General features: G+C 36.4%; 1 protein-coding gene and 1 long non-coding RNA gene across 2 annotated transcripts in view; one reads left to right on the top strand and one right to left on the bottom strand.

Annotated features, from left to right (window-relative positions):
* Nucleotides 1–16,783, top strand: part of ITFG1 (integrin alpha FG-GAP repeat containing 1) — a 342,370-nt gene extending 325,587 nt beyond the window's left edge. The window contains exons 15-18 of the mRNA XM_007096707.3: nt 2,877–3,001; nt 9,775–9,857; nt 13,206–13,323; nt 16,563–16,783. Coding sequence (XP_007096769.1) covers nt 2,877–3,001; nt 9,775–9,857; nt 13,206–13,323; nt 16,563–16,622 — 386 coding nt within the window. The 3' untranslated portion in view covers nt 16,623–16,783. The remainder of the gene's footprint in view (nt 1–2,876; nt 3,002–9,774; nt 9,858–13,205; nt 13,324–16,562) is intronic.
* Nucleotides 2,908–27,947, bottom strand: LOC122234199. The gene is made up of 4 exons (XR_006211976.1): nt 27,847–27,947; nt 14,360–14,411; nt 10,332–10,433; nt 2,908–2,990 (listed from the first exon to the last, which is right to left on the bottom strand). It is a non-coding gene; the product is annotated as an uncharacterized LOC122234199 (long non-coding RNA).

Raw genomic sequence — 27,947 nt, 5'->3', positions numbered from 1 at the left:
CCCTCCCTCCCTCTCTCTCTCTCTCTCTCTCTCTGTTTCTCTCTCTCTGTTTCTCTCTCTCTCTCCCTCTTAATCTCTCTAAAATAAAGATTAAAAAAAATTTTTTTTAAACAGACAATTCATCACTACCAGGCCAGCCCTAAAAGAAATGCTAAAGGGAGCCCTTCAGGCTGAGCTTAGAGGACAACTAGACAGTAATTCAAATCCACACAATTAAGTAAAAACACCAGTAAGACTATAGATAAATAGAAAATATGGTAATGTCTCTTATTTCCTATCTGACTTAAAAGTGCATAAAGTAATCATGTAAATCTGTGTTGATGAGCTGATTATGTATAAAAATATAACATATAATAAGAGCACAAAGGAAAGGGGAGGACAATAGCTATACTGGAGCAAAGTTGTTATATGCACTAGGAATTAAGTTAATTAATATGTTAATTGTAATCTCTATGGCAACCATGAAGAAAATAATTCAAAAACTATAAAAGAAATAACTAGGGAATTAAAATAGTATACTAAAATAATTTAACAAAGTAGTAGTGCCTTTAATTCAAAAGACATAAAACATGTACAAAACTAATAGTAAATGGGAGACATAAATCCTGCCTTATCAGCAATCAAACTAAGTGTAATTGGAATAAACACTCCTATCAAAAGGCAGAGATTGGTAGAATGGATAATATATGACTCAATTATGTGCCATCTACAAAAGACACTTTAGGTTCAAAGATACAAATAAGTTTGGGGAGGGGGGGGTGCCTGTCTGGCTCAGTGACTCTCAATCTCAGGATTGTAAGCTTGAGCCCCACACTGGGTATACAGATTACTTTAAAAAATAATATCTTTTTTAAAAAAGATACAAATAACTTGAAAGTAAAAAGATGGGGGAAATTATGCCATGCAAAAAGTAACCAAAAGAGAGCTGGAGTGGCCATTCTAGTATCAGACTAAACTGGACTTTAAGACAAAAATTGTTACTAGAGACAAAGAAGGACGTTTTATAATGACCATAAAAAGGGTAATCCATAAGGAAGCTATAAGAACTATAAAGACATAGGCACCTAACTACAGAGCACCCCAAATACATGAAGAATTGAGGACAGAAATTGATAATTCAAAATAAATTATTGGAGACTTTAATACTGCACTTTCAATAATGGATCAAATCAGGCATAAGATTGTTAAGGAAAGAGAAAATGACACTACAAACCAACAAAACCTAACAGAACTGTACAGAACACTCCACCCAACAACAGCAGAATATGCATTCTTCCCAAACGCACATGGAACATTCTCCAAAATAGACTGACCATATGCTAGGTCATAAAACAAGCCTCAATAAATTTAAAAGAATTGAAATCATCCTAGGTATGTTCCCTAACTACAATGGGATGCTATTAGAAATCAATAATAATTTGAAAATTCACAAATATGTGGAAATTAAACAACAGACTCCTAAAAAACCAATAGGTCAAATAAATCACAAGGGAAACTAGAAAATACTTAGGTGCATGAAAACACAAACACAACATACCAAAATATATAGGCTGCAGCTAAACCAGTTCTTAGAGGAAAATTTATTGATGTAAGTGCCTATATTAAGGAATAGGAAAAATATGAAACTGATAACCACCTTAAGAAACTACCTGGGGCACCTGGGGTGGCTCAGTCTGTTACGCATCTGACTTTTGGTTTCAGCTCAGGTCATGACCTCACACAGTTCATGAGTTCGAGCCCCACATGAGGCTCCGTGCTGGTGGTGCAGAGCCTGCTTGGGGTCTCTCTCTCTCTCTGCTCCTCCCCTGCTTGTGTGCTACCTCTCTCTCTCTTTCTCTCTCTCTCTCTCTCTCTAAATAAATAAATAAACTGGAAGGAAGGAAGGAAGGAAGGAAGGAAGGAAGGAAGGAAGGAAGGAAGGAAGGAAAAGGAAGGAATTAGCCAAGGAAAAGGAAACTAAGCCCAAAGCAAGCAGAAGCCAAGAAATGAGAGAAAATAAGAAGGGAAGAAAAACATAAAGAAAACCAATTGAAAGATTTTTTTAAGATTAACAAAATTTACAAACCTTTAGCTAGACTGACAAAAAAAAAAAAAGAGAAGACTCAAATTGCTAAAGTCCATAATGAAAGAGGATACTATTACCAACCTTAACAGAAAAGGAAGCTACATAAATAGCCAATAACACTTGAAAAGCAGCTCAGCATCATTAGGCATTAGGTAAATGCAAAAACAGCCACAATGAGAAATACCACTTCACAACCACTGGGATGGCTATGATCAAAAAGACAGAGGAAGCATTAGCAAGGATGTGGAAAACTTGGAACCTTCATACATTATTGGTGGGAATACAGAATATAGAATGCTGTGGCCATTTTAGAAAACTAGTTGACACAAAGACTTGTATGTGAATGTTCACACAGCAGCATTATTCATAAAAAGACCACACATTGTATGATTGTATTTATATGAATCTCTAGAAGAGGCAAATCTATAGAGAAACTGATTAGTGATTACCCATAGCTGAAAGAGTAAAGGTTAGAAATAGGAGTAACTTCTAATGGGTATGGGATTTCTTTTTGGGTGATGAAAATGTTCTAAAATTTGTGGTTATAGTTCAACAACATTTTTAATATACTCAAAAACACTAACTACACATTTTAAGTTGGTGATGTTTATGGTATGTGAATTATATCTCAATAAACCTGCTTTCTTTGAAAAGTGAATCATTAATGTTAATAATCGAGACATTTCATTTCACATTTTTATCCTTAAAGAATTAAGTTCTGGCACCTAAATTATTAACATTTTTATCATTTTAATGTTTGATTAGAGCAATGTTTACAAAGATGCTTTTTTTTTTTTTTTAATAAATGTAGCTGGACAACTCAGCCAGTCAGCACATTTAGCTCTCCAACTACCATACAATGTACTTGGTTTAGGTCGAAGTGCAAATTTTCTTGATCATCTTTATGTTGGCATTCCCCGTCCATCTGGAGAGAAGGTGAGTAAAAATTTATTTTGTTTACAATGAATCTGTGTTTTAACATTCACTATTTAGTATTTGAATTCAACAATTTGAATATTTGAATTCAAATAATTCAAACTTTTTTAATCTCTTTAAAGAGATGTAGAAAAATAGACATAATGACTTAAGAAAAAGAAATAGTGATCTATCTAAACTTGCCTTACATAGAACACGTCATAATTAGAAGATATAGTTTTCTAGCATCTCTCTCATAAACCTCATGACCCCCTATCCCTCTTTTCTCCTTTTTTTCTTCATCTTGAATATCTAACATAATATGTATTTTATTTTGTTTGTCATACTCCACCTCCACTCGAATTTTAGCTTCAAGCAGCATTTGTACATAGCACTTTGAACAATGCCTGCTACACTGTTGAATAAGTATTTGTTGAATTAATAAATCTGTGAGACAGAAATATAATCCTTCAAAAGATTAAAAAAAAAAAAATTGCCACCAGGGCACAGGAGCCCTATTTGGTGCTTATTATATATCAATTTAGCTTAATCCATACATAGGATTTCAGTTAATCAAGGAGCACTTAAGCTTTTTCCTTAATTATTTATAATAATAATTGGGGTTTTTTTGGTTTTTGGGTTTTTTTAATATGAAATTTATTGTCAAATTGGTTTCCATACAATAGCCAGTGCTCATCCCAACAGGTGCCCCCCCAATGCCCATCACCCACTTTCCCCTCCCTTCCACCCCCCATCAACCCTCAGTTTATTCTACTTTTAAAAGTCTCTTGGGGCGCCTGGGTGGCGCAGTCGGTTGAGCGTCCGACTTCGGCCAGGTCACGATCTCGCGGTCCGTGAGTTCGAGCCCCGCGTCGGGCTCTGGGCTGATGGCTCGGAGCCTGGAGCCTGTTTCCGATTCTGTGTCTCCCTCTCTCTCTGCCCCTCCCCCGTTCATGCTCTGTCTCTCTCTGTCCCAAAAATAAATAAAAAACATTGAAAAAAAAAAAAAAAAAGTCTCTTATGGTTTGGCTCCCTACCTCTCTAACTTTTTTTTTCCCCTTCCCCTCCCCCATGGGCTTCTGTTAAGTTTCTCAGGATCCACATAAGAGTGAAAATATATGGTATCTGCTTTCTCTGTATGACTTATTTCACTTAACATAACACTTTCCAGTTGCATCCACATTGTACAAAAGGCCATATTTCATTCTTTCTTATTGCCAAATAGTATTCCATTGCATATATAAACTAACATTTCTTTATCAATTAATCAGTTGATGGACATTTAGGCTCTTTCCGTAATTTGGCTATTGTTGAAAGTGCTGCTATAAACATTGGGGTACAAGTGCACCTATGCATCAGCACTCCTGTATCCCTTGGGTAAATTCCTAGCAGTGCTATTGCTGGGTCATAGGGTAGGTCTATTTTTAATTTTTTGAGGAACCTCCACACTCTTCCAGAGCAGCTGCACCAGTTTGCATTCCCACCAACACTGCAAGAGGGTTCCCATTTCTCCACATCCTCGCCAGCATCTATAGTCTCCTTATTTGTTCATTTTAGCCACTCTGACTGGCGTGAGGTGGTATCTGAGTGTGGTTTTGATTTGTATTTCCCTGATGAGAAGCGACATTGAGTATCTTTTCATGTGCCTGTTGGCCATCTGGATGTCTTCTTTAGAGAAGTGTCTATTCATGTCTTCTGCCCATTTCTTCACTGGATTATTTGTTTTTTGGGTGAGGAGTTTGGTGAGGTCTTTATAGATTTTGGATACTAGCCCTTTGTCCGATATGTCATTTGCAAATATCTTTTCCCATTCCGTTGGTTGCCTTTTAGTTTTGTTGATTGTTTACTTTGCGGTGCAGAAGCCTTTTATCTCATGAGGTCCCAATAGTTCATTTTTGCTTTTAATTCCCTTGCCTTTGGAGATGTGTCAAGTAAGAAATTGCTGCGGCTGAGGTCAGAGAGGTTTTTTTCCTGCTTTCTACTCTAGGGTTTTGATGGTTTCCTGTCTCACCTTCAGGTCCTTCATCCATTTTGAGTTTATTTTTGTGTATGGTGTAAGAAAGTGGTCTAGTTTAATTCTACTGCATGTTGCTGTCCACTTCTCCCAGCACCATTTGTTAAAGAGACTGTCTTTTTTCCATTGGATATTCTTTCCTGCTTTGTCAAATATTACTTGGCCGTACTTTTGTGGACCCAATTCTGGAGTCTCTATTCTATTCCATATGTCTATGTGTCTGTTTTTGTGCCAATACCATGCTGCCTTGATGATTACAGCTTTGTAGTAGAGGCTAAAGTCTGGGATTGGGATGCCTCCCACTTTGGTCTTTTTCAATATTACTTTGGCTATTCAGGGTCTTTTGTGGTTCCATACAAATTTTAGGATTGCTTGTTCTAGCTTCGATAAGAATGCTGGTGCAATTTTGATTGGGATTGCATTGAATGTGTAGATTGCTTTGGGTAGTATTGACATTCAAACAATATTTATTCTTCTAATCCATGAGCATGAAATATTTTTCCATTTCATTGTATCTTCTTCGATTTCCTTCATAAGTTTTCTATAGTTTTCAGCATACAGATCTTTGTGATTCTTAGTTCAGTTGTAAATGGGATCGGTTTCTTTGTCTTTCTGTTGCTTCATTGTTAGTGTAAAGGAATGCAACTGATTTCTGTACATTAATTTTGTATCCTGCGACTTTGCTGAATTCATGTATCACTTCTAGCAGACTTTCGGTGGAGTCTGTTGGGTTTTCCATATATAGTATCATGTCATCTGCAAAAAGTGAAAGCTTGACTTCATCTTTGACAATTTTGATGCCTTTGATTTCCTTTTGTTGTCTGATTGCTGATGCTAGCACTTCCAACACTATGTGAAACAACAGCGGTGAGAGTGGACATCCCTGTTGTGTTCCTGATCTCAGGGAGAAAGCTCTCAGTTTTTCCCCATTGAGGATGATTTAAGCTGTGGGCTTTCATAAATGGCTTTATGATGTTTAAGTATGTTCCTTCTATGCCGACTTTCTCGAGGGTTTTTATTAAGAAAGGATGCTGTATTTTGTCAAATGCTTTTTCTGCATCGATTGACAGGATCATATGGTTCTTATGTTTTCTTTTATTAATGTGATGTATCACATTGATTGATTTGCGAATGTTGAACCAGCCCTGCATCCCAGGAATGAATCCCACTTGATCATGGTGAATAATTCTTTTTATATGCTGTTGAATTCGATTTGCTAGTATCTTGTTGAGGATTTTTGCATCCATATTCATCAGGGATATTGGCCTGTAGTTCTCTTTTTTGCTGAGTCTTTGTCTGGTTTGGGAATCAAAGGAATGCTGGCTTCATGGAGTGAGTCTGGAAGTTTTCTTCCCTTTCCATTTTTTGGAACAGCTTGAGAAGGATAGGTATTATCTCTGCTTTAAATGTCTGTTAGAATTCCCCAGGGAAGCCATCTGGTCCTGGACTCTTCTTTGTTGGGAGAGTTTTGATAACTGATTCCATTTCTTGCTGGTTATGGGTCCGTTCAAGTGTTCTATTTTTTCCTGTTTGAGTTTTGGAACTGTGTGGGTGCTTAGGAATTTCTCCATTTCTTCCAGGTTGTCCAGTTTGTTGGCATATAGTTTTTCATAGTATTCCCTAATAATTGCTTGTATTTCTGAGGGATTGGTTGTAATAAGTCCATTTTCATTCGTGATTTTATCAATTTGGGTCGTCTCCCTTTTTGAGAAGCCTGCCTAGAGGTTTATCAATTTTATTTTTTCACAAAGCCAACTCTTGCTCTCATTGATCTGCTCTACAGTTTTTTTAGATTCTATATTGTTTAATTCTGCTCTGATCTTTATTATTTCTCTTCTTCTGCTGGGTTTGGGTGTCTTTGCTGTTCTGCTTCTATTTCCTTTAGGTGTGCTGTTAGATTTTGTATTTGGGATTTTTCTTGTTTCTTGAGATAGGCCTGGATTGCAATGTATTTTCCTCTCAGGACTGCCTTCGCTGCATCCCAAAGCATTTGGATTGTTGTATTTTCATTTTCGTTTGTTTCCATATATTTTTTAATTTCTTCTCTAATTGCCTGGTTGACCCATTCATTCTTTAGTAGGGTGTTCTTTAACCTCCATGCTTTTGGAGGTTTTCCAGACTTTTTCCTGTGGTTGATTTCAAATTTCATAGCATCGTGGTCTGAAAGTGTGCATGGTATGATCTCAATTCTTGTATACTTATGAAGGGCTGTTTTGTGACCCCGTATGTGATCTATCTTGGAGAATGTTCCATATGCACTCAAGAAGAAAGTATATTTTGTTGCTTTGGGATGCAGAGTTCTAAATATATCTGTCAAGTCCATCTGATCCAATGTATCATTCAGGGCCATTGTTTCTTTATTGATCCTGTGTCTAGATGATCTATCCATTGCTGTAAGTGGGGTATTAAAGTCCCCTGCAATTACCACATTCTTATCAATAAGGTTGCTCATGTTTGTGATTGTTTTACACATTTGGGGCCTCCTTATTCGGAACATAGATTTACAATTGTTAGCTCTTCCTGATGGATAGACCCTGTGATTATTATATAATGCCCTTCTTCATCTCTTTTTACTTTTAATTTAAAGTCTAGTTTGTCTGATATAAGTATGGCTACTCCAGCTTTCTTTTGACTTCCAGTAGCATGATAGATAGTTCTCCATCCCCTCACTTTCAATCTGAAGGTGTCCTCAGGTCTAAAATGAATCTCTTATCGACAGCAAATAGATGGGTCTTGTTTTTTTTTGTCCATTCTGACACCCTATATCTTTTGGTTGGAGCATTCAGTCCATTTACATTCAGTGTTATTATAGAAAGATATGGGTTTAGAGTCATTGTGATGTCTCTAGGTTTCATGCTTGTAGTGATGTCTCTGGTCCTTTGTGGTCCTTGCAACATTTCACTCACAGAATCCCCCTTAGGATCTCTTGTGGGGCTGGTTTAGTGGTGATGAATTCCTTCAGTTTTGTTTGTTTGGGGAAATCTTTATCTGTCCTTCTATTCTGAATGACAGGCTTGCTGGATAAAGGATTCTTGGCTGCTTTCTTTTTTTTTTTTTTTTTTTCTGTTCATCATATTGAAGATTTCCTGCCATTCCTTTCTGGCCTGCCAAGTTTCAGTAGATTGGTCTGCTACTACTATTATGTGTCTACCTTTGTAAGTTAGAGCCTGTTTATCCCTAGCTGCTTTCAGAATTTTCTCTTTATCCTTGTATTTTGCCAGTTTCACTCTGATATGTCGTGCAGATGATCAATTCAAGTTACGTCTGAAGGGGGTTTTCTGTGCCTCTTTGATTTCAATGCCTTTTTCCTTCCCCAGATCAGAGAAGGTCTCAGCTATGATTTGTTCAAGTACACCTTCAGCCCCTTTTTCTCTTTCCTCCTTCTGGAATTCCCATGATATGGATATTGTTCCGTTTCATTGCATCACTTAGTTCTCTAATTCTCCCCTCATACTCCTGGATTTTTTTATCTCTCTTTTTCTCAGCTTCCTCTTTTTCCATAATTTTATCTTCTAATTCACCTATTCTCTCCTCTGCCTCTTCAATCCGTGCTATGGCGCCTCCATTTATTTTTCACCTCATTTATAGCATTTTTTAATTCATCTCTGTAGCAATAGATTCTCCGATAGCCTCTATGCTTTCTTCAAGCCCAGTGATTAATTTTATGACCATTATTATAAATTCTTATTCCATTATATTGTTTAAATCAGTTTTGATTAATTCATTAGCTGTCGCTACTTCCTGGACCTTCTTTTGAGGAGAGTTCTTCCATTTTGTTATTTTGGGTAGTCCCTGTGGTAACTCCAAACTATAGGCCACTTCTTGTGCTATCAGGAGTAACTTGTGTGGTGGGCGAGGCCGCAGTCAGACCCGATGTCTGTCCCCAGCTCACCGCTGGGGCCACAGTCATACTGGTGTGTACCTTACCTTACCTTCTCCCAAGGGCAGGACTCACTGTGGAGTGGTGTGGCCCCTGTCTGGGCTACTTGCACACTGCCAGGCTTGTGCTGCTGCTTCAATGGGATATGGCCAAGGGCGTATTAGCCGGGGTGGATCTTCAAGGTGCACAGGGGCGGGAGGGGCAGGCTTAGCTAGGTTTGCCATGGGTGGTCCCCTGTGGGAGAAACCCTGCAGCACAGGGAGGGAGGTAGGCCCGTCAGAGGCGTGGATCCACAGAAGAACAGCGTTGGGCATTTGCACAGTGCAAGCAAGTTTGGTGAGGGGAACTGGTTCCCTTTGGAATTTCAGCTGGGAGATGGGAGAGGGAAATGGCACTTCCCAGTGCCTTTGTCTCCCGCCAAGCTGAGCTCTGTGTTCTGGGGCTCAACAACTCTCCCTTCCAGTGTCCTCTTGCCCTCCCCGCTCTCTGAGAGCAGAGCTGTTGACTTTTGACATTCCAGATGGTAAGTCCCACTGGCTGTCAGAACTCATAGGGTCCGGCCCCTCTGCTTTTGCAAGCCAGACTTCGGGGGCTCTGCCTTGCCAGGTGGGCTGCCCCTCCACCACCCCAGCTCCCTCCTACCAGTCCGTGTAGCACGCACTGCCTCTCTGCCCTTCCTACCCTCTTCCATGGGCCTCTTGTCTACGCTTGGCTCTGGAGAGTCTGTTCGACTAGTCTTCTGGCAGTTTTCTGGGTTATTTAGGCAGATGTGGGTGGAATCGAAGCGATCAGCAGGACGAGGTGAGCCCAGTGTCCTCCTATGCCGCCATCTTCGATTTAATCTAATAATTGTTTTTAAAGTATACTAGATGTTAAATGTTCTTAACATTCTTTTTCCAGTCTGTACGAAAACAAGAGTGGACTGCAATCATTCCAAATTCCCAGCTAATTGTCATTCCATATCCTCACAATGTTCCTCGAAGGTAATGCCCTTGCTTGAACTGATTTTGGTAAAAATACTGTCAATTCAGAATCATAGAAACAGTTACATCTTTTAAAAACTCTGTCTCTATTCCCTGTGTTCCCATGAGTGCCATCATTTAATTTGCTTACAGCAAACCTTAAATGACTAAACATTCCTACACAAAAGGTCCCTGACTTTTTTTATGGAAAACAAATTAAACCCTATTAGAAAAACAGCAGGTTAACTAATTAGGGATTTATATATATTCTGATTAAATAAACTGATCTTCAGTTCACTAGCTATAAATTCTAAGATTTCAGAGTGCTGAATTTTTCAATAAGCATTGATCTTTTTAATAAATGCTTAGAGAAGTGGTATATATCCCACAGTGGTTAGGCACACGTTTTGGAGTCAAACAGACCTAAGCTAGAAACTAAGACCTGCTGCTGATGGTCAATTTCTGCATTTGTGAAGTGGGAAGTAGAACACCTACCTTAAAAAGATGAAGATGAAATATGTTTAAGACAGTGCCCAGCATAGAGTAAATTTTCAGTGAAAGGTAGATGTTTTTTATCTTTAGCAGAATATATTCCTCCTGTAAAAATAGCATTTAAATCTAACTCCTTATCTTTGTTCATTTTTCTTTAAAATACTAGATTCATTCCATCATTTTTAAAAAGTAGGTAATGAAAGTATTCACTAACACTTGTTTCATTGGAAAGAATACAAGTTGTCCTTAAAGTTAGTCTGATATCAGTTTTGGAAAATAACCAAAGAGGAAGGGTGTAATTTATCTATGAATATGTAACCAGCAGGGTGCTGTTTTGTTACATTTCTTCTCAAAATCCAGGCTGTATTGTTCTTTATTAAATTTTTCAATGGAATATATTGAATGGTTTGCTAGAACCAGCTCATGCCATCTCATGAGCTGATGGTATGCATCTTTTTCCCACTCTGTTCAGTGAGGTAACATTAAAATCAGCTATGATGGGAGTATTTACAACATGAAAATTGGCAACTGCCAATAGGTCTTTTTTCCCCACCCCAGAGAGCCACTTTACCAGCTCACTACAGGATATATTTTATGGTAGATTTAAGGGCTTTAGAAGCAAACTACTTAAGAAAACAACTTTATCACAACATTAGGCATGAAATAAGATAACATCAGTAGAGGGGCACCTGGCTAGCTCCGCCAGTGGACCACATGACTGGATTTTGGGGTTGTGGGTCAAGCCCCATGTTGGGTGTAGAGATTACTTAAAAATAAAATCTTTTTAAAAGGAGAGAACATCTCTAGAAACAGTTATAGCCTGAGTTCAGATATTTTTTAATGAGTCTATATTATGTGTTTGTTACTTTTTTATACATGAAATTTATAACAAAACTAAAAAATCTGCACTATGCATAGGAAGCTATATAAATTATGGTACTTCTATATGGTCTAATATCGTGACACAGAACAATCTCTTAAAATAGAGTGGTAAGCAAAAGACAATAAAAGGCAAATGCATTTAGAATATGTACAATAAGCAACCATTTGTGATTTGAAGAAGATATTTGTGCATATATGTCTATGTATGTATAGAATATCTCTGGAAGGATATGCAGGAAATTGGTAAGAATTGATTGCTTCTGAATAAGAAACTAAACATTGGCCTTTTGTCCATATTTTTTCTTACCAAGATTTTTTTCTTACGTCTTTTCATTTTTTTGTTGTTTATTTTAAAAGAACTGCCAAAAAAATCTCATGAAAGAACTTTTTTTTTTTTAAGTATGAAGTAAGGTACTGAGAATAACTAACCTCAACTAACAGTATTCATTTTCTTAGTTTTCTTACTTTTGAATTTTGGAAAATTCTGTTACAGTTTTCTTTTATAATCTCAACATTTTTCATGTTTCTCTTCCTCTTTCTGAAGAAATGTTCTTTTCAAATTTATGTACATAATAAAAACGTTAAATGATTTTAGTTTGAGGTGTATTTTGAGATTTATTGACTAGAGGCTAACTTACAGATCAATAGATTTTAATTATCCCAAAATAAGTCAATTACTACTTGCTATTCATTGGAATGATCTTACTTTTATTAAACTTTTAAAATAAAAATAGGCTAAATATATTTTTTAAAAATCCATGTATATGCTTCCTATAAGAGACTCCCCTCAGATGTAAAGTCACACATACTGAAAGTCAAAGGAAGGAAAAAAGATGTTTCATGCAAATGGAAAGAAAAAGAAGCTGGATAGCTATATACATATATATATATATATATATATATACACACACACACACATATATACATATATGTATATATATACATATATATACATATATGTATATGTATATGTGTACATATATATGTATATATATACATATATGATATATCATATATATATATATATCAGACAAAATATTTTAAAACAAAGACTTTAATAAAAGACAAAGAAGGGCATTACATAATAACACAAGAGTCAAAAAAACCCAGAGGATATAATAATTGTAAATATTTACGCACCCAGCATAGGAGCACCTAAATATATAAAGCAACCATTAACAGACCTAAAGGGAGAAATTGACAGTAATACAATAATAGTAGGTGACTTTAAAATGAAAATATATCCATCATCTATTTTCAGGGAGAATAAAATTCTTTGTATATAACCACCTGCAATGTTGGTGATATAGACCTTAAGCTTTTCAAGGTTTGCAAGTGCCATATTATGTAGACTGTTTTAGAGAAAGAGCTAGTTCTATTTATGCTAAAGTCTGTATATTGTCATTAACACTGAGGGACTAAAAGTGATTTTGTAAGAAGTCTCAATGTCATTGTGGTAATGTAAACCCTCCAACATGGCACAGAAATGGTAGAAGTGTTTTTACACAAGCCATCTATCTATACCCACTTAGTTATATGGCTGTTTTAGTTGGCCATAGTACATACATGAACAAGGATCAGAAAATAAGGTGACATGATATCAAAATTATATAGTCTTGAAGTTCAAGGTTGCAAATTCAGCAAGTAAATCAAGACATAAAAACAATCTCTAAGATTGTCCTAAGTACCCTTAATAAGTTCACTTAAGAATAATTCTCACAGGATCAAAGAAAAATAATGAAGCATCTCATCAAAAATTCTATTCTGTTTCAGTTCTCTGAGTGAAATCTGAACTCTGCAGGATCATTAATATTCTTAGCCCTATCTAAATTTAAGTGCTGTTGTTTTATTTATAGTGAATGGATAGTTGGGAGAATGAATTAATTGATGAATCAACTGTTTCATTAATTAATAGCTATTTGCTTTTGGGTCTCAGTAGAATTTTGTGATTTTTCATTTAAATGTGTAATTTTAATGATTCTGTTTTATCTACAGCTGGAGTGCCAAGCTGTACCTTACACCAAGTAACATCGTCCTACTTACTGCTATAGCTCTCATCGGTGTCTGTGTTTTCATCTTGGCAATAATTGGCATTTTACATTGGCAGGAAAAGGTTTGTTCATTTAAATGAAACATTAACTTTTGTTAACTTAGAATAGTAATACATTGCTCTCTAAAAACATTATATTTTAAACTTTTTTCAAATAACTAAGATTTTCTGATTTTTCACATTCTGTCCATAATGTCATCTTACTGATAATTTCTTTCATCCTCTCAACTTACAAATGTCTCTTAACAATTCATACAAATCACAGAAAATTATTTTAAAACTTCAGTGCTGTATAATAGTAATAAAATGATCACCCAAAAATTACCAGAAATATAGAAAAACTTAATTAGAAACAATTTCATAAAGTCCTGAAAAATAATTTTTTTAACAAGCCTGTGTTTATGATCTACTTAGAGCCATGAACCCTTTTTTCCAGGAATAACAGCTATCTCTATATAAAGAATTGAAACACAGACAAGTTAAATGATTTTCTCAAGGTTTGGATGGGAAGTAACAACTAAAGTGATAAACATCTTTTCTATTTGTAAAGTATTCTTTGCACTAAACATATTTCTATTCTTTAGTATAACTCCTAAATAATTAAAAACAACAGTCCAAAAACATAGTTTTTCTTTATACAGTGTTTGTGAGAAGGAAAGAAGAGGCTATCACATAAATTTACTAGCAGTTGAGATATAAATTGAAAAACCAATTTCTATGAAAATGTGAATATGAATTAAATACATGTGTTAATAGGAATATATATTAAAGTATATAACTAGCAGGTTCCAACAATGTTCCCCAAAAAAGTCTTCTTTGTGTCATACAACTGTTTTCTTTTTTTTTTTTTTTTTTTGTAACTACTCTCTTTGGATTGTCATGCCCATTATAATTATTTTTTATTAACTAAATTTACCATGTGTTTTAGCTGTTTTAACTTATGAAAAAGAGAAAAATTTAACTGTTCTGATAAATTTTCATAGGTTTGTCTCTCCCCAAAAATTACTCCTTTCCATCAAAAATGATAACAGAAACTTACATATTCAGTTAATTTTAAGATTGCAACTTAAGAAGTAAAATAAAGGGCGATCCTACATACTTTTTTTCCAGAAGTATCAGAACACAGTCTGAAGTATTAAATAGCTCTAGACCTATAAAGGAAAGGAAATTAATTTCATTAATTCCTCAGATCATCTGATTACAGGATAAACATTGTGGACTTATAATAATGATTCAGTGACCGAAAATTGAAGTTTTAAATACAGATGTGGATTTAACCATATATGCTCCACTCTGGTACTGTGGTTCTTCTACCTTTCTGACCACTTCTCTTTCACCTATGCTGGGTGCTCCCTTCTACCATTTCCTAACCATAGTGTCTGCCTTAGGGTGTCTTCTTTGTACAGTTTTCCTGCCAATTTTATCCAAAGGCATAACTTCACACTATTACTTCAAATACCCCTAACACTCATCTCTCCCTAAAGGTCTCTTCCCCCATTTCTAGCTGTCTCCATGACATCTCTACCTAGATCACTTATAAGCACCATAAAACCAGTATTGTAGGGGCACCTGGGTGGCTCAGTTGGTTAAGCCCTTTGACTCTGGATTTCAACTCAGGTCATGATCTCACAGTTTGTGGGATCAAGCCCCAGTGGAGGGCTCTGCGCTGGATGTGGAGACTGCTTAGGATTCTCTCTCCCTCTCTCTCTCTGGCCCTTCTCCGCTTGTACACTTTCTCTGTCTCAAAAGGAATAAACTTAAAAAACAAACAATATTGTAAAGCTTTGTCTTCTTTCCTACTTAACTATAAAATTTGATCAGTTGCCCCACTGATTCAGATTCCATAGCAATCCCTGCAGCTGACCCCACATCTGCATTCTTACTCCCAGGGGCTTTAGGTTCAGCTCTTTGTTAGGTCCTGCCTGGTCTCCCGGAGTTCATTCTTTCCCTTTCCACTTCATTGATTGCACTGCTGCCATATTATTCATCATCAAGTTTAGCCTTAATCATGTCACTCCTCTGTTCAAAAATCTCTTGCCTAAAATCTGTAAACTCCTTAGTCTATCATTCTTAGAACTTCCATAGGACTCCACCATATACCTTTCCAACCTTATTTGTTACCAGTTGCTTTCAAGTATTCCATGCTTCTGCCCCACTTGGCATGATTATACCTATTTCATGCCCAGTTTGGAATGAATGCCCCTCCCCCTCATTTCCATGACTACTATCTTTTCAAAGCTTTCCCTTTCCTCACTCCAACCTAGAAGTAATCTCTCTCCCAGAATATTAGTGACATTTTTCACTTTTTTTTTCCTGAAATACAGTTAATTCAATCTGGTTTGCTTTTTTCTTTCTAGGCTTTAAGTTCCTTGAGAACAAGATACAAAACTGAGGATTTTTCTAATCCCTCAAAATACCAAGCACAGTACTTTGCTGGGAGTGGAAGGTCAATGAATATATGCTAAATCAATAGGTTAATGCAAAAATAATTAACGTACTTTGCTTAGATTTGCTTATAGTGTTAAGAATGGGAAAAATAGTTGGGGTGCCTGGGTGGTTCAGTTGGTTAGGCTTCCAACTCTTGGCTTTGGCTCAGGTCATGATCTCACAGTTGATGAGTTCAAGCCCCACATCAGGCTCTGCACTGATAGTGTAGAGCCTGTTTGGGATTCCCTCTCTTTCTCTTTCTCTGCCCCTACCCCGCTGGCACTGTCTCTGTCTCTCTCAAAATAAATAAACTTTATTAAAAAATAAAATAAGAAAGAATGGGAAAAATAGTTAATTCCATCCTTGTAGAATTAAATGTTTACTACTACTTTCAAATAAATAATAAATGATAACCAACTCAGTATTTAAGGAAAAGGAACATTTCTTGTTGGGTTTTTTTGTTGTTTTTTTTTTAGTTTTTGTTTGTTTTGTTTTGTTTTCTTGAGTTTATTATCCCTTTAAAAGAAAATCTATCTTCCCCCTGGACAGTACTTTGTTTTTTTAATTGTATTTTTTACTTATTAAAATTTACATCCAAATTAGTTAACATATAGTGCAACAATCAGGAGTAGATTCCTTAGTGCTCCTTACCCATTTAGCCCATTCTAGTTGGTTTTTCAATTCAGTTAGTGGGTTCTTAATTATAAAATAGCTACTGTAAACTACAAAAATTTCATAACATTATTACATAATAAAATCACATCGTTTACCTACTACTAGCTTAGAGGTTTAAGATTTTTTTAATTAACATTTCAGAAATGGCTTTTATTGACATTTTCCTATCATTTATAACCTAGTCTAAAATTCTTTTTCAGAAAGCAGATGATAGAGAAAAACGACAAGAAGCCCATCGGTTTCATTTTGATGCTATGTGACTTGCCTTTAATATTATGTGATGGAACAGCTATTCACTTGATTAACTGAAATACTAAATTTGGCTGATAGAAGAAAATAGGGGATTTTGAATATTATTTATAAATGATGTATCCTTTGGTAATTATTGAAAAGTATTCAAATAAATATGGTCTGAATGTGTCACAAGGTCTTTTTTTAAAGCACTTTGTATACAAAGATTTGGGTTATTTAAATGTGCTGTATGTTTTTGTTCCTTTGTGGAATGTGTTGCATGTACTCAGGTGTTTATGTATTTATAATCTTATTAGAATAATGATGATGGAAAAAGACATGTATAAATAAAAATAAATGAGCAGGGATTTTTGTGTTCCACTTGAATTGGTCTTGCTTTTTCTTCTAACTGCAAATTATACTTTTGTGAATGTATCACAGATAAAGTTATTTCACCTTCACCACAGTGGGCCAGGAATCACTCACTGAGGGCACACAGGGTAGTGATTGGGTACTCTGGCTTTGGAATTGCAGTCCAACAGACTTGCCTTAAATTTCCAGTTCCACCAGTCACAAGGTGATTGAATTTGGCTAATTGCTTAATCTGTGAGCCTCAGTTTTCTTGTTTACAAATGGGGCTAAGAATACTACTTACTTGAGTTTGTAAACATCAAATGGGATGATGAATGTGAAGTGCTCAGCTTGGTGCCTAGCACAGAGTTAGTGCTCAATTAAGTGGTAGTTGTCATTGTTACTATTTTTAGATTTGCTTTTTACAGACTTCTACAACTAATTATCAAAATATATAGACTCAATAGAATTTTATTTTCAGGCATGAAGAAATCATATTCTTTGGAAAGCCTAAATTCTTAGGGTGGTTGACATCCATCTTATATAACAATTTATTACTTGCTCATATTAACTACAAATGATAGTACCCTCCAAGAATTAACGTGCACTAAAAATTTTCTTTTGAATACTGATCCTAATCATGTGATAATGAAGAGTATTTGATTTCTTGAAAGGAAACTGCTGTAGATAGCATCTGAGAATGCAAATCTTCAACCACATTTTTATTCTCAAAAGCATTCTCCAATTTACACTCACACTTGAATGCAAATTTTTGTGAACTTCACCTCACCAAAAAGTTACCCTAAGATTTAAACCTAAGACTGGGAAAAGTTTATATGTCAGTGCTAATGATTGTCTAATGTGCAAATGGACATATGATGCCTATAAAACACAAAAACTTACCCCCCAAAATTTAATTTTTTTCTTTGTGTTATTTTTTTCTTCACAATTCACTGGGAATGGCATGTGTATAAGTGGTTTACTTTGTGTATCTATGCATGTTAATATGTCTCCTTAATAAATACTGTGTATTGAAACAAAGTATTTTGGTGAATTTGTAAATATTTTGTAACTAATTATAAAGTCTAAATCACCTTCTGGACCATGAGACAGAGGAAAATTGATTCACCCATTGCCTCCTTGTGAGTTCATGCAAGATAAGAATCCCCTGACTACAGTACTTAGTTAAATTCACTAAATAGTTATCAACAGCAATACTGTGCCAGGCACTATTCCACGCTGTCCCTAAAGACTGTTAGGCTGAGTATCTATAAATTGATACAGCATGAGGTTTAAAACTCACTTGGGAGTCAGGATATATGGAGGAGTAGTGTTATAAGCAAACCAAATGTTAAAAAGAAAAAAAGAAGAGAAAGGAATACTTCACAATTCCTTTAATAAGGTCAATATTTCCCTAACACTAAAACCAAGTACATTACAAGAAAATAAAACTACAGGCCAATATAGATGCAAAACTCAACAGAACATTAGTTAATTGTATCCAGAAATATGTAGACAGATAACATGTAATAATCAAGTGGGTTTCCTCCAGAATGCAAAACTAATTTCACTATTTGAGGTAAAAAAAAAAAAAAGCAGTATAACTCACCATACTAATAAATCAGAAAAACCATCTTTTATCCTCTCAATAGACACAGAAGGAAAATTTAACAAATCTAACATCATTCCTGATTAAAAAAAAAAAAAAATCTAGGCAAACTATGAATAGAACTTCCTTCACCTTAAGGGGCATTTTTTTTTTTTTTTTTTATCTGCAGCTAATGATGTTTTTTAAACCTGAGCTAATCTGCTCACATACTTAATGGTGAGAGACCAAATGCTTTCTCCCAATGACTAGGAACAAGGCAAGGATGTCCTCTCCCACTGATAGCTTTCCACATAGTCCTGGAAATCTTAATAATCCAAGAAAATGAAACAAAAGGCATACAGATTGAAAAGGAAGAAATAAAACTGTCCCTATTAGATGACATGAGTGCCTAGAAAATTCCCAGGAATCTACACACCCACACAACCTCCTAGAACTAAGTGAATTCAGCAAATTCGTGGTCAACACAATCATTTTTTTTAAGTTTATTTATCTTTCAGAGAGAGAGAGAGAGAGAGAGAGATGGAGTGTAAGTGGAGGGAGGGCAGAGAGAGAGAGGGAGACAATCTGAAGCAGCCTCCATGCTCTGAGCTGTCAGCACAGAGCCCAATGCGGGGCTTGAACCCATGAACCATGAGATCATGACCTGAGCTGAAGTCAGATGCTTAAATGACTGAGCCCCCTAGGTGCCCCAACACAATCATTTCTATATAAACACAATGAAACTCTTATGTGGAACTATTAACAAAGCATGCATGGGATCTGTATGCAGAAAACTATAAAATGCTGATGAAAGAAATCAAGGAAGACTTGAATGTAAAGACTGTGTTTATGGGTTGGAAGATTCGATCAAGCAAAGATGTAACACTCCCCAAAGTGATCTATAGATTTAATCCTTATCAAAATCCCAGCAGTTGTTGTTGTTTTTGTAGAAATAGACAAGATTATTGTAAAATTTACATAAAAGAGTAAAGGAACTAAAGTAGCTTAAAATAATTTTGAAAAAGAAGGCAAAGTTGGAGGAATCAAACTATCTGATTTTAAGACTTACAATAAGTCTTAGAATAAATTTATAGAAATCAAGATAGTGTGGTATTGACAAATAAATAGAAGAGCAATGGAACAAAGTAGAGGGTCCAGAAAGAAACCCACACAAATATAGCCATTTGATCTTTGACAAAAGTGTAAAAGTGATTAGGTGGAAGACAGTCTTTTCAACAGATAGTGCTTGAATAATTGGTCAGATATATGCAAAGAGAAAAAAGGGACCTTGACCTAAATTTTCATACCTTATATGATAAATAACAAAAATACCTAATATGATAATATGATCATAAACTTAAGTGTAAAGCATAAAACTATAAGACTGTTAGAAGAAAACATAGAAGAATATCTTCATGAACTGGGGTTAGGCAAAGTGTTGTTAAAAATGACACCAAAAGTATGATCCATAAAAGAAAATATTGACAAATTTGACTTCATCTAAATTAAAAACATTTTCTTTGCCAAACACTTTCAAGAGTATGAATAGACAAGCTGCATATGGGAAGAAAATATTTACGAATCATATATCCGAAAATGGGCTTGTATCCAGAATGCATAGTAAACTCTCAAAAGTCAACAATAAATTAAAATATATACAATTTAAAACTGGGCAAGACACATTACTAAAAAAGATATGCAAATGGCAACTAATCAGATGAAAAGATTTCCCACATTAGCTGTTAGGTAAAAGAATATTAAGAATCATGAAAAGATACCATTACACACCTATTATAACAGCTAAAACAAAAAATACTGACAATTCCAAGTGCTGACATGGATGAGGAACAACTGGAGCAAACTGGAATTCTCACATATTCCTGGTAGGAATATAAAAGAATAAAGCGACTCTGGAGAACACTTTGGTAGTTTCTAAAATCAAACACATTTTTATATATGCATTGAATATATAATTTATATCAGATACAAAATAGATTTTAAAACAGGTAACATTTATAAGAGCATCAAATAAAGTCAATTATACAGGAATCAATAACACAAGTTGCATCACATCTCAGTGGGGTTTATAAAACTTTCTTGAGGAAAATTAAAGAAATCTTCAATAAATGTACATCTATACCATATTTGTGGACAGGATGACAAAGTATTGTCAAGATGTCAAATCATCTCCAACTCCACTCAATATCCCAACAGATTTTTGTTGTTGTTGCTGCTAAACTTGATAAGCTGTTTATAAAATGCATATGGAGTGCTCGCTTCGGCAGCACATATACTAAAATGCATATGGAAATACAAAGGGCCAAGAATAGCCAAGACTATCTCGAAAAAGAACAAGAACTTACTCTATCAGATATCAAAACTTAATATAAAGTTATAATGATTAATACAGTGTAGTATTAGCAAAGAGACCGGTGGATTCAAGACCTAAATGTGAAATGCAAGTTTATAAGCTTTTAGTATTTTTAACATACATAAATAAGTTCATGATCCTGGGGTAGGGATGGGTTTCTTATTCAAGTCACTCATAATACTATAAAGTAAAATTTTATATGTATAGAGCATATTAAAATTAATATCTTCCATTCACCACAAGAAAAGCCATAAAATTAAAGAAAATATTTCAACACATGTAAGTGATTAGTATCCAAAATAAAGAAATTCTACAAAATGATTTTAAAAGCCCAGTAAAAAAATTGGGCAAAAGTTTTGAACAGGTCATTCACCAAAAAAAGAAATCCAAGTAGCCAATAAACATATAAAAAGGTGTTCAAATTAAGGGAATGCAAATTAAGCAAACAAAACATCAGAAACAGGAACAAATTGGTGGCTGCCACAGAAGAGGGAGTGAGGGGATGGGCAAAATAGGTAAAGGGGATTAAGAGGTACAAACTTCCAGTTCCACAATAACTGTTATGGGATGAAATGTACATCAGAGAGAGTACGGTCCATAAGATTATAATAATGGTCACAGATGGTATCTACATTTATCATGGTGAACATTTTGTAACGTATACAATGATCAAATCACTATGTTGTACATCTTAAACTAATACTGTATGTCAGCTATACCTCAATTTAAAAAAAGGAGAGGGGCAACTGAGTGGCTCCATCAGTTAGGCGTCCGACTTTGGCTCAGGTCATGATCTCGCGGTTGTGAGTTCGAGCCCCGCATCCGGCTCTGTGCTGACCGCTTGGAGCCTGGAGCCTGCTTCAGATTCTGTGTCTCCCTCTCTCTCTGCCCCTCCCCCGCTCACACTCTGTTCCTCTCTCTCTCTCTCTCTCTCTCGCAAAAATAAAACGTTTAAAAAAATTTTAAAAAGGAGAAAAATAGTTATGTTACATGAGAAAAAAAAAAGGAAGGAAATGATGAAGAATAGTAATAAACTCTGGGGAAATGAGAAGATTATAATCAGGCACAAGCACTTGGGGAGCTTCAGGGTATAAGTGAAGCTTTATTTCTTGATCTAGGTGGTGTTTACATGGCACTTAGCTTTATAATTAACAAACATACATATTTGTTTCAGACAGTTCTCTGAATATTATATTTCACAATTTTTTTTCCTTTTCAAATTTTTATTTAAATTCTAGTTAGTTAACATACCTTGCAATATTGGTTTCAGGAGTAGAATTCAGTGATTGATCACTCACATACAATACCCAGTGCTCATCACAAGTGCCCTCCTTAGTATCCATCACCCATCTAGCCCATCTCCCACCTACCTCTCTTTGTCAATCCTGTTTGTTCTTTTTTAATGTTTATTTTGGAGAGAGAGAGGGAAAGCATGAGCAGGGGAGGGGCAGAAAGAGGGGGGACAGAGGATCTGAAGCGGGCTCCATGCTGATAGCAGTGAGCCCAACATGGGGCTCAAACTCATGAACAAACCCCCAGATCATTACCTGAGCTGAAGTAGGATGCTCAACCGACTGAGCTACCCAGGTGCCCCTGTTCTCTGTCTTTAAGAGACAGAGAACTGTCTTTCTCTCTCTTCTTTCGCCCACACCCCCTTTCCCATATGTTCATCTGTTTTGTTTCTTAAATTCCACATATGAGTGAAATCATAGGGTATTCGTCTTTCTCTGGCTGCCTTATTTCACTTAGCATAACACACTCTAGCTCCATCCACGTTGTTGCAAATGGCAAGATTTCATTCTTTTTAATGGCTGAGTAATATTTACTGCATATATACTATATATATATATATATATATATATATATAGTATATATACTGCATATATACTATATATATATATATATATATATAGTATATATATATATATACTACATCTTCTTTATGCATTCATCAGTCAATGGACATTTAGGCTGTTTCCATAGTTCGCTATTGTTGATAATGCTGCTATAAACATCAGGGTTCATGTACCCCTTTGAATCTGTATTTTTGTATCCTTTGGGCAAATATCTAATAGTGCAGTTGCTGGATTGTAGGGTAGTTCTATTTTTAACTTCTTGAGAAACCTCCATACTGTCTTCCAAGTAGCTGCACCAGTTTGCATTCCCACTACCAGTGCAAGAGTGTTCCCCTTTCTCCCCATCCTCGCCATCATCTGTTGTTTCTTGTGTTAATTTTAACCATTTTGACAGGTGTGAGTTGGTATCTCATCGTGGTTTTGATTTGTATTTTCCTGATGATGAGCAATGTTGAGCATCTTTCCATGTGTCTATTAGCCATTTGGATGTCTTCTTTGGAATAATGTCCATTCATGTCTTCTGCCCATTTATTAACTGGATTATTTGGTTTTGGGGTGTTGAGTTTAGGTTCTTTATAAATTTTGGATACTAACCCTTTATCAGATATGTCATTTTATTTCACAACTTTGAAGATACTCTTACAAAAGTTTCCCAAAGATCCTTTTGTAGATCACATATCTATAAATATAAGTTTCATTATAAATCTTATGTATTTTATAGCATAAAAAATAGTTTTGAGATTTTTGTTAATAAAAAAATAATTTAGATACTTCCTTACAAGAATTGAAGAACACCAATATATAGTTGAATATATACACATTCTAATCACACTAGCATTAATAGCATAGGATATAAAGCAGCACAAATATTATTCAGTCATTAAGCTGAACATATAGGAAAGTTCTATTATCTATCAAACATTACCAAATAACTATATAAAGAATTTTAGTTTAATTATGGTTTCATGTTGTACAAATAATCCAGCATTCATTTCAGCTTGTTATAAACAGGTTTAAGCATAAGGTAAATAGATACTCCAAAATGGGATTTTGGCTTTTAAGAAAATGATACCATATATGTTAGCAATGTTATTCTAAGGACGATCATTAAGACCTTTTTTAGTTTTTCACAATCAAATGAAAGTAAATGGTTGATCAGAAATTCTCCTGATAAAGTTGAAATACTTTTGTACTGGTGGTAGGCAGTATTTCTTAAAAACTTCCTTGCTTCGGAATTACAAAAGTAGAAATTTGGAAACAAGTGTAGTGTAGGTGACAGTGTTACTGAAAGAACTGGTTTTGACTCCCTGGAAGCAGCTCTTCTTCAAGATCGGTAACAAAGGAATAATTTTGGTTCATGAAGGTATAAGTATATGGACTGAATTGTGCCTAATATGAGTATATGGACTGAATTGTGTCCCCCAAATCCATATGTTGAAGCTTAAACCCTCAGTGTGATACAGATGGAGAAGGGCTTTTGAGAATGTAATTAAAGTTATATGAGGTCATAAAGGGTGGGACCTTAATGCAGTCTGAGGTGTCTTTATAACTGGAAGAAACATTTACAGTGCACAGAGAAAGGGCCATGTGAAGCCACAGCGAGAAGTCTGCAGTCTGCAGGCCAGGAAGAGAAGACTTACCAGAAACCAACCCTATGTGCACATTTATCTTAGACTTCCAGCCTCCAGAACTGTGAGAAAATATATTTCTATTGTTTAAGCTACCCAGTATGTGGTATTTTGTTATGGCAGCCCAAGCAGACTAATACAGTGGGTTAAAATTTTTTTTAAGTTCCTCTTTTCTGTCCCTACAGTTGTATAATTACAATGAAATCTTCATCTATGATATTGTTTTTCACTAAATTTCACCATCATTGTTGCCATATCCACATGCTATATGAAAAGCAGTGTAAGACCCCCTATGCTACTTTAGTATGAAAAAAATGTTTCTGTACATCACCTTGGTTATGTGTAAATTCCTGTCTTCCTGAATCATATCTCTGTATTAGTCTGCTCAGGCTTCCCTAACAAAATGCCATACACTGAGTGGCTTTAGCAGCATTTATTTTCTCCTGGTTCTGGAGGCAGAAGTCCCATTTCAAGGCTCTAGCCATTTGGGTTTCTGGTGAGAACTCTTCCTGGCTGGTAGACTGCCACCTTGTCACTTTGTCCTCACAGGTCATTTCCTCTGTGTTGGAGTGTAAAGGAGAAAGGATCACTCCCTGGTGTCTCTTCTTTAAGGATACTAATCTGATCAGATAGAGCCCCCTCCTCATTTAACCTTAGAGGTCCCATCTCCAAATATAGTCATACTGGGGAGTAGGACTTCAACATATGAATTCTAAGGGAAACAAACATTCAGTCCATAAAAATCTCTAAACAGAACCACCAACCTTCCTAGGCTATCATTTAATAAGATGTTAGAGCTCCCAAACTCTAGTGAAAAAGAGAGACAACAAAAAGCTGTTCAGGGTGTGCCTGGGTGGCTCAATCAGTTAAGGGTCCAAATTTGGTTCAGGTCATGATCTCACCATTCATGAATTCAAGCCCCGCATCAGGCTCTGTGCTGACAGCAGGGCCTGGAGCCTGCTTCAGATTCTGTGTCTCCCCGCCCCTGCTTGCTCTCGCTCTCTCTCTCTCTCTCTTTTTTAAACAAAAAAAAAAAAAAGCTGTTCAGTATACACTGAGATAAAATGATGTATTTTTTATGACTCATTTTCCTAGTAAGTCAGTGCTACATACTATTCAAGTGCAACAGGGAACCTGGTCGGAGAAAAGCCAACTTAAACCATAGGAATGAGTGGTGCCTGGGTGGCTCAGGTGGTTAAACATCTGACTTCAGCTCAGGTCACGATCTCACAGGTTCGTGAGTTCCATGCACTGGCAGCGTGGAGCCTGCTTTGGATCCTTTGTCTCCCTTCCTCTCTGCCCCTCCCCTGCTCACACACTCTCTCTCTCAAAAACAAGTAAACATTTTTTTAAAAATAATATATAAACTAGGAATGATTCTGTGAGGAGTTGGAGAAGTTACATCTACGCCTTGGAAGATCGGGCAGGATGCAATGAAGGCAGAGTCCCCAGTCACCTGGGAATTGGCAGGTAACCTAGAAACAGACTTGAGTGCTACTGGGTGGTCTTCTGAGAGAAACTAATTCAAATACAGAAGTCTCCAACTGAGACATATGCAAAGTGCTTTCCTTTTGATTAACATATGGCCACACAGTAGTCCCAACCATGATTGTGCTTTATCACATTCCTTGAAAAATGTACTACAATTATACTAGTACAGCCAAAAGATAGGTGTCTTAAAGGGAGCCAAAAATGAACATCCCCAATCTATAGCCAATATCCTAGAGGAAAAAACTTTTTTAGGTTTCATCAAAATGATACTACCAGTAAGAGCTACCAGGCCAAATGTGAGTACTGTGTATACACTTTTTAAATCACTACAGTTGCTCTAATACCCTCCCCGCTTTTACTATATCCTCAGTGAACTGCCAGATTAATCTTTCCAGAACTATATTACTCCACTATTAAAAACTATGCCTCTGGCCCCTGAATCAAGCACAAACCCCTCTGCCTAGCATTCAAGCAAGAATTTCATATTCTATCTTTACTACCAGACACAGCACTTGCCCCAAATGCAATGCTAACACTTGCTCCTTGCCTGACTTGAAAGCTCTTCTGCCTTCTCTCCTCTCCACTTGCCATCCACACACAGCCTTTCCATTCTTTGTGTGTCATCTCCTTCATGAAGTATTCTCTGATGACATCACACACACTGATTCTTCCTTCAGTCAACAACTATGCATTAAGAAACCTATTCTGTTCCAGAAGTTGAGAGGACTCCTTCCTCCTAATTCTTTTTGTCCACATTTGTCTGTGACTTAAATTTAATACTTACTACTGTCCTAGTCTTCCAATATGTCACTTTATACTTGTGGGAAAGGATCTTGAATGTTTTATTTACTAGTTGGTTCACAAGTGATTTGTGATTTGTAGGTGATTTGTCTTGGGAACCCAAACATACACATCTTTTATACCTCCCATAGCACATGGCAAAAGACCAAATATCTTGCTATTAATTTCTGTTAAATATGTTTTTACTTGCAAACCTTGTGAATACTTACTTTTGTGCCTTTCTTGGAGGGACAGAAGGAAAAAGAGCTTGGCATCCTGGAAGAGTTTTTTTCGGTTGCCTAACATTGTCCTTAACTATAATTTGTTAGACAAGTATTTGTGGAGTTCCTACTGGAGGTCACATACAGGCACAAATATTCTATTATGGTAAGTAGAGTCTTAATCACAGCCTTAAGTCCCCAGCACCTATTATGGTTTTCTGCATAGTTAACTCAGTAAGCATGTGTTGAGCGTCTCTATGAATGTAGCCTCCTGCCCTCAAGCAGTTCATATTTTAGTGGTGTAGGGGTAAATGGGAAATAGGTGATGAACAAAAAAACAAGTAGAAGAGCTAGGTAATTTCAGAGCATAACAATTACTATGGAGAAAATAAAACAAGATATATTAATACAGTTTGCTAATTTGGATTTTTTTTAGCAGCAGAGTAGAGCAACCCCATCAACATGGCTTAGTGGACAATGCCGCAGCTTTTCCAGGTTCACAACCCTTTCTCCCTTGCTGTGTGGCTCTGGACAAATTACTTAACCTTTCTGGCCTCGTTATTCCCACTCTCTAACAGTACCTACCGCATGAGTTGGGTGTAAGGATTAAAAAGAGTTGATATGCATAGTGTTTGGCATTCTGCCTGGCAACCTGGGAAGTGCTCAGGAAATGCTAATAATCCCCAAGGCCGTCAGGTTAACTTACCTGACGCTAAGGGAAGGTGAGAGCCTCAAGCGCCCCCTGCCCCTGAGCCCCGCCCAGATCCACGCCCCCTGCCCAAAGCAGATAGTCCAGCAGGGGCAAACTGGGGCAGAGTTTTGACCTTGAGCTGAGCCCTAAGAGGCCGAGGGGTCGGATCCCCTTTCTATCTGAGAGGGCGCGCGGAGATGGCCAGGTGGGGAAGGGCTGCGGGGCTCCCCGTTCCCTCCCTGGGGCCAGAGGCCTCGAGGGCTCGGACCTGCTTACCCCGGACGCCCTGCGGCGGCGGGGAATCGGCCGGGCTCTCCCTCAGCGCCGGCCTCTCTGGATCAGCGGTTCGCAGCCGAAGGGGTCGAGACGGCGGCGCC

This window comes from Panthera tigris, chromosome E2 (genome assembly GCF_018350195.1).
Source record: "Panthera tigris isolate Pti1 chromosome E2, P.tigris_Pti1_mat1.1, whole genome shotgun sequence".
NCBI lineage: Eukaryota > Metazoa > Chordata > Mammalia > Carnivora > Felidae > Panthera > Panthera tigris.
Note: the sequence above shows the minus strand (reverse complement) of the source record. Positions and strands in the feature narration are given on the sequence as shown.